The sequence below is a fragment of the Plodia interpunctella genome, chromosome 5 (assembly GCF_027563975.2).
Source record: "Plodia interpunctella isolate USDA-ARS_2022_Savannah chromosome 5, ilPloInte3.2, whole genome shotgun sequence".
Lineage (NCBI taxonomy): Eukaryota > Metazoa > Arthropoda > Insecta > Lepidoptera > Pyralidae > Plodia > Plodia interpunctella.
The window spans coordinates 3,307,027-3,323,401 of record NC_071298.1 but is presented as its reverse complement, the minus strand read 5'-3'; the positions used below and the strand labels follow the sequence as shown (position 1 = coordinate 3,323,401).

The following is a 16,375-nucleotide window of genomic DNA, read 5'->3' as shown; positions in this document are numbered from 1 at the left end:
TGGTTGTTGATCGAAAAATTATTGCGACAAATACTGAATCTTTATTGTTTGTATAAAGACTTCAAAAAATTCATTACATAAAATAGTTCCCAACTTCAGTGATAAATAAATTACTTATATCTAAATAGTTCACTAATATAATACGATAGGCAGATTAATTATGTCATAAATACATTCACTGGTTTCATGTATTCACTTATTTTTTACTTTTGTACTTTGTACATAAGAGATTTCTCACAATTAAGTTAGTCACAATTAAGTTAGTGACAGGGACTAACTCTCATACTACTGTCTCACCCATAGATCATTTCGACGTGTACATAGCACAAGTAGTGATAAAGCGCATCGATATATCCAAGTTCGTTACTACAAATTCGAATTTGCTTTTTACATTTCGATAAGAAACGCATTGAAAACATTATGTCAAATATAATAACTTACTCAAATCGTCCTTAGTCAAGGAGAAAAAAAACACTTAACCAAGTAGACGCCTACAACTAGTTCATTATTTCACAAAGTATTAAGTATTACATATTGATACCTAAATAATGCAGGAATTATATACAAAACGGTACTCCTAAGTGTCAACGACTAATAGAAGACCGAATAAGGTACAGGACTTATTAAAATTTGCATTAATATTATAAAAATATGATAAAACACATTGAAAGGACCTTTAATCGTCTTTCTACTTCTCAGTAGAAAGTATATTTAAACTTTGTCCACATAAATGTATGTAAGGTCCGTTTCCTGTCGATTATGTCATAAAAATGTACAATTAGCACGGGTAATGTGAATCTTTATTTATATATTGGGAATTTTTTTGGTAATCGATGTGATTCAAGAGGCATCAAATAAAAATTGAGTCCGGTTCCCTATTGTCTACTGATGTAGGTTCTAGTCCACGATCCAGTCGTCGTAAGGAATCTTCTCGAGGATGTGGTCGAGGAAGCGGGACATCTTCTCAGCCAGGTCTTTTTTCAGGTCGGGCTTCATCTCCTTCAGCAGCTCCTGAGCGTTCGTGTTGATGAACAGGTTTAGTGCCGCCTCTGTACAGGGAAAGTGATATGATGTACTTAGGTATGTTGTTATTCTTAGCGTGTCTACTCGGCGAATCCAATTTACCAAGATTATTGAGTGATGTAAGATAAGGTAATGATTATCTAAATAGCAAGGAAAAAGAAAAAGTCTAGCAACATCAGAATATGGTGACTGTCATTTGTAGAAACGGTATTGCGAGAATCTCAAGCCTCAGGACGTTTTGAACTCATCTTTCATTTATTCATCTAGAATTATTGTTTGTCGACAACGAGACCCCTCACACAGTGTGTAGAGCATGATGATGAGGGCACAGACTCAAGTCGACTACCGGTCGGAGCTCTGGATGGGATTGCTGATCTGGAACGAACATTAGGAAACCAAAAAGCGCCTTACGTAATACAGAGTTGCTATTATGCAGGTTCTCGACGCCCATCTGTATGTCCTTGACGGAGAAGTCCAGCTTCAGCTGCTGCAGCTTGAGGTATGTGCGGCCTCCGCGCGAGTATGGCGTCCCGCGGAAGTAAACTTTCGCCTTCACACCGTCTGCGAGACATTTAGAAATTTATTGATAAATAAATTAACTAACTAATAATGTTTTATTGCATGTCAGCAACTTATTTAATAAATCTGGGTCCATTATTTAAGTATTGTCCCGTCCATCCATGTTGCCAGCAATAACAGAGAGAAGGCTGTTTGGGCTTGCATCCACATGGAGAGTGAATGATTGATGATGAGTGGATCCGAGTTTTTATACGGATTATAAAGCTATTGGCCAAATATTTCTGGTGATGGCTTATGTTGAGGTATCAGCCAAAACCAGAAATATTTGTTGTTTTGTTTAATTTTCCTTTTTCCTTTCTCTTATACAAATGTTTTTCCGATAGGCTTCCAGACATAAAACACAATAGAGCCTTGGGTTAGCTTTCATAATCCTTCTCCACTTCATAATTATTTCTTCCTATTACTTTCTATTTGTAATTTTTATCTTTGATGGTAACGGTGGTAAAATACTTACATAAGTACAATACTTCCACTGGATTGCATTAGAGGTAACTAAGTACACTACAATTGTTATACGTAGGTATCTTATGTAGGTATTACCATTAGTTCGTAGCACTACGTCAGAGAGAGAGAGACAACTCTTACGATAGAAACTAGAAAATAATTTGGCAACAATAACATCAGATATCATTTGGCTTACAGAAAAACTGTGGGTAAGACTGGCAAAGGATATATGAGGTGGTGCAAAAAACGGAGACTAGAAGTGGGCTGATATTCAATATTGATGATGACGCTACCTACCATATTCGCCCCAGTAGTCGCCGCCGCCCGAAGCGCGCACTAGGAGCAGCACGCCGGAGGAGCGGTAGCGCGCGCGCGCGCTGATGTGCGGCCCCAGTAGCGTCAGCTGGAACTGGTGGCTCTCCAGGTCCGACCTGCGTACCAAACATAATTCTCACACATTATAATTATCTTGTGTAATAATACAATTTTGGTAATCTTATTTTATTTTTAATGTATAAGACATTTTTTATGATCTGACTTTATCAAATTGTAACTGTGGTTGTTATTATTGTATAATCATCATTATTATAGTGGTATCCTCATGACTTAGAGTTGTCACCAGTAGCTGTAGCTCTCTTGGGACTTGCAGTATAAAATATACACAATGACAAAGGCTTTTCAATGTGTGCTTTTGGTTTAGATGCAATTTCCCACGATGAGTCGAGAAAAATACAAAAATTGCTTCGCTTGTGAAGAGGGCGATTTAAATATACGAGCACATCTGAATGTTGCGTCAAACAATTTGGCATAAAGAAAAGTATCGGTATATAATCAAGTTTCACGTCAAATCGTGAATTAAAAAAATTAACAATTTTTGGTCAAATCTTACAAAATATTTGGTCGGTTAATAAATATTATTTTATAAAAACCAAACAATAATTCGAACACAAACAAGGAAGTATTGTGGTTGTAAATTTATTTGTTTTGAGTAAATGTTCGTGGTCAATAGCGAGTTGTGTGTTTGTCTGTTTGACCCTGGTCGTAAATATCGGTATAAAGAAACTGTGTGTCATCGCCATCACTCATACTTCCTAAACGTGTGCAGAATATATTACTGCAAGAAAGAATTCTTCTATCATAACTTTAATCGCAATAGGTACAGCTTTTGTGTCAGGCACGTGTGATTCAAATGAAGGTTATGAATATGGAAATAATACTTAGGTATTTGACAATAATCTTAGATATATTTTTGTTCTCCAAGTCATGTAAGAAACTCTACAGCAAAACAACGATTAATTGAGAAATACTGACAGTAAAAGTAATTTTAGGGGTCAAATCAAATATAAATGATTTGATTTGGCAGTAATTAGACCTTACAGGCACTTTTTCACGTCAATTTTTATATTAAATAGTAATTTCTCACAAGCTACAAACTACTGGTATTTCGAAAGTACCACTGCTAAGAATAAATGCTGAAAGAGACTCATTTGAAGTGTTGGTCCCTATCATGCTAGAAGGGCTTATCATTATTGTTTCATACAATTTTTTTATCTAATAGTGCTGGTAAAAAATATATATATCTATATTTTTGGTCTTTAGATCAAATCTAAATCATGAAGAATCATGCGTGATCAAAAATCTGATGTTGGTCGAAATCCTCTTTTCTGCATGTCGTCTACATGTAGAAAATTTAGTGAGGTATAATCGTCGATGACTGTTATCTAGAATCTTCCACTGACCTGACGTTAGTGATGGTCATATTGGAGGCTCCTGTGGCGTGGATGTCTTTGAAGGTAGCTCGGTAACCATCAGGTCCCCCGCCCAGGGCTATCGACAGCTCATCTATTACTATAGGCTCTGACTGGAATTAAAAAAATATATTGTTAATTAAAGTTTTTCTAATAACTAGCAGCTGCCGGGGATCGGCCCGCGACAAAATTAACCCTTTGCCACTCTCCATCATTTCAACTATCTCCACGCTCCACACAAAAAAACACTTAATAGAAAAAAATGCTTGCCAAAATACACGTACGAAATAATGGAATATTTTTGTGGGAAATTCCCTTGAACTCCATGTCCGCTTAATTTTAATATTTTGATAACTAAGTATTAGCTAAGATTGATCTTCAAATAAAAATAGACATTCCGGGTATTACGAAATTTGGCCATGTCAAGGACCTTCCGTGCTAAATTAAATACGCATTTTTATTTTATTATCTGCTAGTGTGCCGTCCCGGCTTCGCTCGGGTAAAACCAGAATACATTTTATACCTAAACTTTCCTCTTGTTCACTCTATCTATTTCAAAATCTGTTGCGTAGTTTACAAAGATCGAAGCGTACATAGAGACAGACAGCGAGAAGCGACTTTGTTTTATACGAGGTATGTAGTGATACTTCTTTAGAAATTTTAAAACAAATGCAAAGCTCTGTTTGTAACGCTATCATGTTTAAACCGGTGGATTGTGGTCGATTTTGATTATAAAAACAAAGAACTAGAAAAAATCTTGATATAAAGTGGCGTACTTAATCTGTTAAAATATTTTTTTTTACTTTTCACTAAGAAACAAAAGAATTTAATAAAAAATCGAAAAGAATAATAATGATGGCTAATGACTAATGCGACAAAGCACCTTAATAAATAAAGAATGACGTTACCTCTTCAATTCCGAGCTCTGGTGCTCCGCCTTTCAGGTACTCGATGAGGCTGTTGAAGCTGCGGAGCAGGCACCCGTCCACGTTGGGGTCCCGGCGGGAACATCTCCCGCCGAACATGTCTGCAACATATATCAAAATCATGTTATATCATCAATAATCACCGTTGCTTATTATAAATAAAGCTAAAGTAATTACTGAAAGAAAAAGCATAGTAGAACTGAAACTACTGGGCTTTGAAATTTGGTATGTAGAATTGTATTTGGTTTTAGGGCTAGCTTTGGAGCTAGTTCAATCAGTGTGATTTGTCCTAATATATTTATTTATTTATTATTATTATTTATTTCTTGGAGAGTGTGGGAGACGTGAACTGTAAGTGCATAGGGGGACTGAAATAATCGAAAATTAAAAATAAATCAAAATATCATTATTCATGTTATAATTAGGATGATATACAATAATTATATTAGGACGATATACCTACACCACTTATTGATGTCAAAAAACATTCTTAAACTAAGACTACTGCCGACTTCCAAATCGCAGGTAAAGAAGCGGCGCAACATACTTCTCAAAATGATTTTAGATATTTGTGCCTGCTGTTTTTATTTTGTGAACTGTGTTAATATTCCACCACGACGAAAATCACAAATAAAAATTCCGTTGCATAAGTGTAACTCATTAAATCGATTTAAGTGTTTGGGCGGAAATGTAAAATTTCAGATTTCCGTGTAACAGTACTCTGTGAACAGTACATAAATTTTCCAGGATGTGCTACGCCTTTGAATATTTCCAGTTAGGTACATTATCTATTTTCCTATTTTTTTTCATTATTCATTATAAACAGAACATAAACAAATATCGTGATCGTGTAGGTGGATGTTTTTACAAATATGAGGACTTTTATTGTTTCTCTATGCAAAATCAACTGAAGTCGATCAAATGAACAAAATCTCGATGAAATTTTCCACACAAGATAAGGATTTATCAATGTGTCATATTCGTAGCTAGAATTTTTAAAAATATTTTCAGGATTCATCCTTCACGATTAACGACCACTATATAGTAATACGCTGGTTGGTACCTAACTGTTTACACTATATTGGCTGTTTTTTATAATTTGTCTGGACGTGGTCTGGACATACTGGACAACGGAGGCGCCACAATAGTTTTCTTCTGTTTATCACAAAATCAAAAACAGCTTCTGCTGGGCCGACTTGATTATTCAATTGTGTTAACATGTCATAATACCTTTTTTATATATGTGTTTACTTTGTAGCAGATTATGTAAATCATAATATTCTAATTATACTCTTGGACCAGATACCTAACTGTTTTAATTCATGTCACGACCGAAGTCGGTCAACAAGTATGTAGATTGGTCAGCTGTTACCGGCTCAAATCTTAGGGCTGTGGCTATCTTAAAATTTACTTAAGTGTATAAATTCTTCCGAAGTAAATAAAATAACTTTTTAAAACAATAGGAATTTAGAAAGCTGAAATTAACAAACAGGTAAAAAGATGTATTGTATTTACTTAAACTTTATTTCACAATTAATAAAGTTAACAATACTATAGACTTCAATGCCATAAGGCACTCTCTGCCAATCGAACCTTGTATTGTATGTATTTGATGACACCAATAATAATAAGTTAGATTTACAAAGTGATTATTTTTTGGGATAAATTGTAAATTTTCACTGTGGTGAAATAAAGACTTTTCAACAACAATTTTTGAATTAAATTTTTTAGCTCATAATTGGCTGTCTGTGGCAGCCTTAGTTTCGGTAGTCATTCGTATGCAAGTCACCAATAGATAACGGTTCTCATCGTCACATCCATGGTTGACGGTTTCGAGTGAATACAATAGGCTAACTACCTTTGCTATATCTATAACCATATTCTCAAAGGTAGCGTGGGTTATTCAATATTTATATGTTTAAAATATCTATAAACCCGTTTTTTTCCCGTGCGTTCATCCGCTTCCGTACTATCTAATTCGAGGCTCTGACATATATGTCTGTTACACGTTCGCGGACACTACAATTATTTTATATGAAAGGTATAGAATCAAAATCAGTCCTACTGGTTAAACTCCGACCCTAGGTCAAACATAGGCTACCTTTTCCTAAAGACTTCACTAGAATAAAGCCCCGAGCAACCACTCTAGTGATCAACAAAAAATTAACGCCACGTTGTTAGTTCAAAAACGTAAATTACAAAAATGCATTATTTTGACTTTGGGTGCAATATTAAATTTAATAATGTAAATTTAAAATTTCACACGTAGCGTGGCCACGAAGCTGACTCTAGATGTTTCACCGCGCTCGTGGTTATACGAGTAGTTAATTCTAAATAAAATAAATAGATTGTTATGTAGTCGGTATCTCTGCCGTTATTATTTTTGCCGATCAAAGAAATAAATGAAATGGTTTGCGAAATCCCGTTAGCAATGTTACGATGTCAATGCTTTATTGATCATCATTCCGGCCTAGGTTTCCTATTGATAAGTATCATAAATACGGTACGTACGTCACGAATCGTAAATAAAACAATAAACCTAAGTTCCTAGTAGAAATTGTTGTATAATATTAACTTTTAAGTATTATTTTGGTTTGACAATTAAGAAATATAAAAAAATATTTCTTGTTATGGGCACGTATAAAAAGTAGAAAAGTGCAATCCATAACTATTTGCTAGTCTTCCGAGATTCCAAGGGAAAGAAAACCTTTAGAAAATATTTAATATGCGTTTTTGGAGCGGGTAATTCATTTCTAATATGTGATGGGAAAGGTTGGTGACCAGAACGAGTTGACGGCTCATTCACTTATTCTGTGTAAACGGTCTTAAAATAAAACTTGATCCTTGTGACGTGTCGTGTGGTCCTGTGGACTGGACTGGTCACTTGACACCTGCGGGGTGATCGCCCTCGGGGGCAGCCCTTGTCCGCAAATGATGGTATCTTGCGAAACGGTTCACTCGAAACTCTTTTCGTTTATCTAAGTTTTGTCAAGTCTTATAAACGATCTTATCGAGTCTTTTCATAATTTCACAGCAAATGATATGTTTTGTGTATATCGTGAACACAAAACAACTGGAATTAATGTGTGGCCTTATTCAGACTGTGTACTTGTTTCTAATAACAAATTAAGATCCCTTATTAGGACACATAATTAGCATGTAAGTGAATACTTATCACAAAGACAGAAGTAATTCACCTAGGATCTTGACCGCAATACTAGATTATCATTGCGTGATCTTACTGCCTCTGTTTAATTGAGAGATGTAATTGGAGCCTTTGATTTTCTTACACTGACAAGGATTTTTCTTGCACAGACACTTTTTTTTCTAGCTAATTATATCCCACTGCGGGGCAAAAGCCTCCCCTAATTTCTTCCACGTGTCCTTGTTATTGGCCTTTTCCTCCATTGCTTGTCAAAAGCCTTAAAGTCATCTGACCATCTCGTCATTGGCCCTCCACTTTTTGGCCACATAGGCACGATATGTCGTTTAAAGTTTTACCAAGAATTCATGCCATCCTGTTTTGTTGCGTAAGCTTAGAATGATTTTCAGTTAGGTTCAGAAAGAATTGCACGATATGCAAAGAAAATGAGTGTGATTTAAAAAATACTCGCATTTTATAAACTTTTGTATTTTTCGCTTTTGGCTTATTTATTTTTATTCCATGTATTATGTATAATACAAAGTCGCTTTCCGCTATCTATCTATCCATATGTATGCTTATAATAGATCCATGCGAAGTGTCGGGGCGGGGTAGTTAGTGATATATTAATTTCTTGTTGTGTCGCACAAGAACGTTTAAATTGGCTATATATCACATTAAGGAGCTATGGGGAAACGCTGCACCTCTATGCACGATCTTCCTACTACGAAACCTACGAAAATAAAAGAGAAGGAAATAAAAAATAAGGTCGACTTTTCACTACTAAGTTCTAAAATACCAACAAATGTTGTAATACATAGCGTCAACTACTACAAATTATTAACTGTTACATTGCAAGACGCATTTCTCTTTCTCGCTCTTCCGTACTTACGCTTTATGTAATAAACATGGTAGGGTTGTCACTTGAATTTCTAAATGTTTTCTTTATGTAAGTGAAATTAAAATTAATCACTAATTTTATCCAATCATGTGATAGAATATTTTAATGGCATACAAAGGTTATATCAGTTGATCCTTAATTCGTATATTTTGATGAAGGTTTGGGGAGAAAATATTTTTTATATTTCATAACGTCATGATTTTCTTTCACGTTGTGGCCGGGTGAGGAAATGGGACACAATTTACGCCTTTGTCTTTTCTAGACAGTAATTTACGAGATGAGTATCATAATCTGTTACGATGATTTAATTGTCTTTGGCAACGAAACCCATTCCGATGCAGTCGAAGCGAGAATGACACACATTTGTACCAGAGGGAGGCCTCATATTAATCAGAGCTGCAAATGCTGTAACTCTTGGAAATTTAGGTTATTATACATATACAGTTTCTGCAGTTGCAAATTTACACAATAAACCAGTAGAAATAATAAATACGACTTTGAGATTTGTTTGCTCCCTTGGGAAATAGATAATTATATCAATGCCACAGATTACATATAGTACCTATGTGATAATCCACGGTTACGGGACTGCACCAAATTTCCCAATTGAGGCTCAATTATAAGGAATAAGGCTTAATTCAATAATAAGGAAACATCCATCCAGACCTTATGTTGGTTCATAAATGAGGGACACATTTATTAAACAAACAAAATGGTTTTCTTTACGTTGACCTCGCGATTTGCGGTGTTACTCTCGGTGTTAGTCTCAAATACAACCACGATTATTATAAACAACAAAAAAAAAATTAAATTTACTTAACAAAATCTATGACTATTTCAAAAATAGTCCAGTTTAATTTTTTTACTGCATCTTCTTACAAAACAATTTAATGCCAGATAAGCTAATATATTGTTAATGATATAATGATGTTTGTTTCGTTTATAATTCCCATTACCTGCACATTGTATGTTTACAAAAATGTATTCCACCTGAAAGAGACGCGCAAAAGTAACAAAAAACAAGTGAAAGCGTCGCTGGAACTTTCACAATACTTATTGGGTTTATAAAAATGGCATCGAGATCTAGATTTATTTTAGACCATGCTAAGAAAATTACCTGTGTATGATGGATTTGAGAAAAGTAAGTACAATGATAAATAAATTTCAAAGCAACACGTATCATCAGCTTACTAAGCTTCTAATGTGTTATAAAATAGAACATACTAGTGTAGCTTATTTTTTGGTATTTAAATCTTCATTTTTACTTATTTTATTTAAATTTTCCCAGTAACGTCTGTAATTTAATTTTTTGCTCACAAATTGGTTTTTATAATAAGCCTAGAACTATTAACTAATCACCAGCAAGGACTACTATATTAGTTAATTATTTTGTGTTAAAATATAAATCAGTTAACTTCAATGTTTTGATTCCTTAATTAACCATTTGTAAATTAACCGTTGTTGTTCTAATGCAGTTTTCTACGCATGATAATTAGTTTTATTAATTGTCATCACTTAACCGTGTAATATATAGCAATGTTTCTTTGCCCAAGAGAAATAAATGACACAAATAAGACACCAGTCTATCAACTTTCTTCTAAGGTTTACTTACGTGAGTTTGAAGAGCCGGGCGCGAACACTGCCGCCAAAATAAAAAAGAACACACAATATTTCTCCATTTTGAAACTAATAACAGCGCGTTTTTTTATTTAAATGTTTTAGAGTTATATTTTTTAAACACCATAGACAATTTTAAAAAAGGAACCGGCAAGCGTGTGCCATGCACTGCTACGGCCGAAGCAATGGTTCCGTCTGCAGCTTGTCGGATGCGTACGCTCCTTTCTATACGATCCGTGGGCTGCTAAATATTTTTCAAGCCAACTTTAAGGACTTTGTGGTCTAAAAATTCCATAGAGTTTTCAAGGAAAATTAAATTGCGTAGATACGTAATTATTTATTCAAATTTTACACGTCAACCTTCAGGAAAAACTGAAATGTAAATGTAGGAACGTAATATATATTAAATAAGTACCAAACTTGAAGATTACATACCTTAAAAATATAATTTTAACGAACAAAAAGTAAAGTGCAATAATTATTTATTTATATAATTAATTTATTATATTTAATTAATTTATTAAAATAAAAAAAAATATATAAAAATCTCGTAGAAGTCAAATACTTTGGGGTGTTGATGTTATTTCAATTTTTTTTTATTATATATAAATTGGTCATTAAAAGTTTTAAGTAAGTTGTGCTACTGAGAGATAATATTATTTATATATATTATATATATTTTTTAATATGCTAGTAGTAACGATTTTTTTTTACGAATAAATATAATGTACTAGCACGAATATATGTATATATGTATATATAACGAATAAATGTAATGTATAAGGTGCTAGCTACTACAATATTTTAAATTATTTAGTATTGATACGGAATTCAAAAGGCTATATAGTATAATACGACACAATACCGAAAGGTAATCCGTTATCGGTACACCGTTAGCTACCGGTTTCAATGCAGGCTTTTTTATTTCGATCGATCTTTGATCGTGTTGTCGGAGAATTCGATCCCAAAGCTTATTTAGAGTCATAATCCTGGGCCTAGGGATTTTAGTTATTTCAAGGTTTTAGATTCACCTGTCTCTCTTAAAGCGTTTTCCCAGTTTTCCCAGTTCCTTCCTGAGATCGTCGGAGTCCAAAGTCCGCTCCCCACTTATTTGTCTCCACATGGCGCTTTATATGTCCCTCCTATCTGTAATCACACCCTGCAATTTAATGTTCAGCTAATTCTGCTTGGACAAGCAGAAGTCGAAATTAAATATATACTCTCTGTGTACTTATATTTTTATGAGTACAGCGTCTATATTTTCCATATTGCTTCAGTTTCCATGACAATGCATTTTTGTATATTATTATTTATTATGCATTATGATCGGTTCCCAACGATCAACGCTCACGATTTTTTTGTCACACGTTGAATGCAAACAGATCTCTCTGACGACAATATAAGGTCGTGTCATAAATAGCCAAACGCGTTTTTATTCGCCGTCTATGTATTGGTTTAATTTCAAAAGTCTATTTACGAGGATGTCGTTTATGAGGATTGTTACAAGTTATCCAGAATCCTGAATCCCCACGTGAATGTAGTCGTTGGGCACAGCAAGTAACTATTAATTGTTATAAAATTCTTCATAAATATTTTATTAATATAATGTAGGGTAGGCACTAAAGTAAATTATACGCCCTATGATATAAACTACAAACAACTATTTATTTATGCGTTTTTATTCGCCGTCTATGTATTGGTTTAATTTCAAAAGTCTATTTACGAGGATGTCGTTTATGAGGATTGTTACAAGTTATCCAGAATCCTGAATCCCCACGTGAATGTAGTCGTTGGGCACAGCAAGTAACTATTAATTGTTATAAAATTCTTCATAAATATTTTATTAATATAATGTAGGGTAGGCACTAAAGTAAATTATACGCCCTATGATATAAACTACAAACAACTATTTATTTATGAATATATAGTTCACTACATATAAAAATATTATCTTTACTCCCTTTAGGTGTTTGGGAAAAAACTTTCTGAGAGTATCTACAAATGCTATCTAAAACTAAATAAGTACTTATCAAAAGTTAAAAAACTCATCTTCATCATAAGGTTCGTGCGTTACTTCATTTGTTTTCAGCGAGGACAGCTTGAACCCTTGTTCCTGCATCTCGTCCACTTTGTGCAGCTCCTGCTTTATGGTCTCCTCTACGTTTATTTTGTCTAATTCTTGCTGTATTCGCTCCTTGAGAGGACCTTCCAAAGCATCCATTATTTGGTACCGCAATAAATTCGGTAGAATATTAACACCTGCTTCAATAACGTAGTCCAAAGTACCAGCTCCGTTGCAACGCACTTGGATATTACCGACTTCCAAATCCAAGTCTCTGAACTCCGGTCGCTCCCTTGTATCCAAAGGCTGTGCTAGAATCAGCCTTCCGCTTATGTACTCAACAGAAAAAGAAGCTGTGCCAGCTCTAGACATTACACCACTCAATGCAGTAATTTCCCATTGAGTCATTCCCTCGAGTTTCTGAGTACCGATGTCAAAGTCCGCTATAACAGCATTGTTTTCCATTTTCAGCGTTATATTACCGACTCGCTGGAATGACGATATGCCTGTGACCCACGTGTTTGAAAGGGTGATTGAGAATATACTGACGCTAGCATTGTAGTCTTTTACTTTGTAAGGGTCCATTTGCATTGCCTGCACTTTCTTTCTTGCATCGGCGATTATCATGTCCAGTGGTGATATGGAGTTGGGGAACTGCATGTCACCAGCGACTTCGTCTAGTTTGGAGTTGATTTCTGCTCTGGCTTTTGTGTAGGCTTCCTTGAGAATATACGGCTTGATGGATTCGAATACGAAAGGTCCGATGGAGTTTATGACGCCTTGGAAGACGCTGCCCATAAGACCAAGATTTTGGAAGTCTACGGTGATATTTGAAAAGCCTATGTCAATATTAATGTTTTGGGCCCTCAGTTTCCCGTCTCGCTCGACGCCGAGGTTGGCCTTGGCATTGACCTTTAGGCCTCCGACGTCGACTGTATACGGGCCCTGGGCTTTGTTCAACCAAGTGGACATAGTGTAGTTGCCGCGAGCTTGTAGCTTGTCAATAGTAAGCACTGCTTGAACCTGAAGAAAGAAATAATTCAGTAAGTTAGTTTTATGGCATATGCTTAAGATATTACTGACATATAAAAACAGACGGTTGACGTCAGGCAGGCCGGTGGTAAAATCAGAGCCGATAAAATAGGGATTGTAATACAGGGGTTTAAGTATTAGATTTGAAATTACCTCCATAGCTCCAATTTCCGCATTGATATAAAGGATTCGAAACTTGCTAATTCCATAGACGGAACTGTTCTTGAAGTAGAGAACGGTCCCGAAAGCGAGGGACTGCTTCATGTCGGGCACGGGGTACGGGTCCGGGATGTTGGCCCCGGGGATGCCCACCGGGTCCGGCTGCTTGAAGTGCTCCAGCATCTCCAGGATGCTGTCGCTCATCTTTTTCTCACCCTCGGCAAGCCTTGGGTCTGTGTCCTCTTGGACATCTGGAAAATGTTAGCTTACATAAGATGACATATTTTTATCCTGACTTTATTCCTAAAGATTAAGCTTCATAATTTTAATTTAATTTATCAAAACGACACAACTAAACTTCTATTGTACTTAAAAGTAAACTATTAAAAATGCTTGTCGAGGATGTTGTTAAATATATTTTTTAATTGAATTTCAAGTTTACCTTATGTATTCAATAAAAGTAAGTCTTCCGAATAAATTAAAGGTTTAATTTATAGCGAACTTCCGATAACGTTACTAAATTTATTTATATTTGTTTGATTAATGGTGCAATAAAATATGTGCGTATTAGTAAGATTTACCTATTTAGATAATATTTACTTATCCAGAGAAACTCGGTAATGCTAAACTTGCACTTGTAGAACATGTTGAGTAGTGCATTTATATTTTATTGTTGCTTGAAACAAAGGAAATATATCTAAAGGATGATATTATACAGAAGGTCTTAATTTTTGCTGACCTTAAATAGATATTAATTCAAAAATAATATGCGATTTATTAAGTCAAATTGATCTAAGAATTCACTACAAAATTGTTGTTTTAAAATTCATGCTCTTATATATTTCTAGAAATTACAATAAAAATGTTTTAATTATAGTAGTTACGACCAATTAGTAAATAAAATCAAAAACATATACATTCGGAAAGCATAATTTCAATTCATTTTACAATTTCGCACTGTCTACAACTAATCGATTGTGAATTAACAAGTAGTTCATTGGACAAGAAGTTAATTTATCCAATAACAGTAAGCTATTTTGGTTATCTCGTTATGATATGACGCGGAATACCTAATTTTATATAAAACTCGGGCTATTTATACATTATAATGAAATATCCCAAAGCTTTTAGGCAACGAAAAATACTTGTGTATTGCATACACGCATGACTGCAGACAGGCACTAAGTATATTGACACAATAGTTCCTGGAATCTTATCAAACAGCACATTCTTTGTACCTCTCGATAATAACACAAAAAACACCACAAATGAAGCACTTTTTGAAACAAAAACTACCTTGTGAACGTCCAAGAGTAAGCAAGGAGAGTAATAGGATGACAAAATGGTCCCTCATCCTGACAAATGAATGATACAAATGGCTATGTACTGGCCTTGTATCCGGTGGTTATAGGTCACCACTTATCAAATGACGCCTGGCAATTTGTTGTTTTGTTGTGCTACTGAGAGATAATATTATATGTTAATTTGATGCTCATTTGATAATGATAGTGTCTAGATCTATTTAAGAATGTAACGTATCGTAATTAACCGTTTACTTTGGCCCTATATGGTAACCATAGATAAAAGAAATATGATGGTAACTTAAGCCTGAATATTCGGTTGCGAAAAATTGAAAAATCATTTCAAGACTAGTTAATCAAAGAAGAAGGCAGAGTTATGTCGTAGGTATATGGAGGTAAAAGCGATGGGAGAGAAAGAACAGTTTTCCAAACTTTGGCGGATTCGGTATACATTGCTGATTTTTCATTGCGGTAAATAAAGGCACTCATACAAATTACGCAATGTTCACGTATTCGCGTCGGCATGTGTCTGAATTCGGCGAAAGTGTGGAGCTACTAGTTGATTAAAATTTTAATTAACTAGTTAATTAAATTTTTAATTAATAATTATTTGATTAAAATTTTAATCAATTATTAAAAATTTAATCTATAATTATTTGAATTGACAGATGGATATATGGTTATAGGTGGCTTTTCAAGTTTTTACACGTAGTTAGTTGTAGCTCCATCTACCGTTGAAACACGCAGTCCCATATGTGATTCAAGCACTATGCTATTCAACATATTCATACTGTTCATATGTTGCTTCGGGTTATTAAGTAATATTTTAAAGTTTGTGTAGAGGATCCTGTTTATTTATATATTGTTCCAGCCACAATCACTTGTAAGTAATGCATACTACTTAGTAATTGCATAACATATAAACAGCATGAAAACCAATATGCTATTCAATATAGTGCTTGACTTGAATCACATACGAGTATGAGACTGCGTGTTTCAACGGTAGATGGAGCTACAACTAGCATGCCGGCAAAATCTATAAATATTTCTGAATGTATTTTTCGCCTTATCGTATTCAAAATAATTATTTTCTTAAATTATTTATCTTCGCTTTTTAATAATTCAAATACAAAGTCTGAATTTATCTAACTATGTGGAAAGGAGAAATGTTCTATTGAATAATAATTTATTAACCTTTTGTAATCTCTCTGTTTCTGTCTTCTAACATCCATTTGTCAGTTAGCATAGAATTAGTGAATAATGACACAATTTAGTGCAAGACAAAACTGACGGAAACGGAAGGCTTCACCATAATAAGCTGAGATCTGCACAAAGACAAAATTATTAATTAGAGTGTTTTATTTTGTATTATTTTTTTTATTGTGATTTTAGATCATATAGAACTGGCATATAATGTAGCACTCTGTGTTGCCGCGTGTTT

The 16,375-nt window shown here is 34.4% G+C and overlaps 2 protein-coding genes across 3 annotated transcripts; both read right to left on the bottom strand.

Moving 5' to 3' along the window:
- Positions 1-10,604, bottom strand: Jhbp2 (Juvenile hormone binding protein 2). Its single transcript, XM_053745805.1, has 6 exons — positions 10,376-10,604; positions 4,703-4,821; positions 3,786-3,907; positions 2,344-2,477; positions 1,435-1,584; positions 1-1,049 (listed from the first exon to the last, which is right to left on the bottom strand). Exons 1-6 carry the CDS (start codon positions 10,440-10,442, stop codon positions 898-900), a joined length of 744 nt encoding a protein of 247 aa, XP_053601780.1. The 5' UTR covers positions 10,443-10,604; the 3' UTR covers positions 1-897.
- Positions 10,605-12,272: 1,668 nt separating this feature from the next.
- LOC128670266 (uncharacterized protein) lies at positions 12,273-16,274 on the bottom strand. 2 transcript variants are annotated; one of them, XM_053745801.2, is made up of 3 exons: positions 16,129-16,274; positions 13,628-13,884; positions 12,273-13,465 (listed from the first exon to the last, which is right to left on the bottom strand). In XM_053745801.2, exons 1-3 carry the CDS (start codon positions 16,178-16,180, stop codon positions 12,410-12,412), a joined length of 1,365 nt encoding a protein of 454 aa, XP_053601776.1. In that variant the 5' UTR covers positions 16,181-16,274; the 3' UTR covers positions 12,273-12,409. The 2 variants fall into 2 exon arrangements, with proteins under 2 accessions (XP_053601776.1, XP_053601775.1); XM_053745800.1 differs by lacking the exon at positions 16,129-16,274 and adding an exon at positions 14,930-15,089.
- Positions 16,275-16,375: the final 101 nt, after the last annotated feature.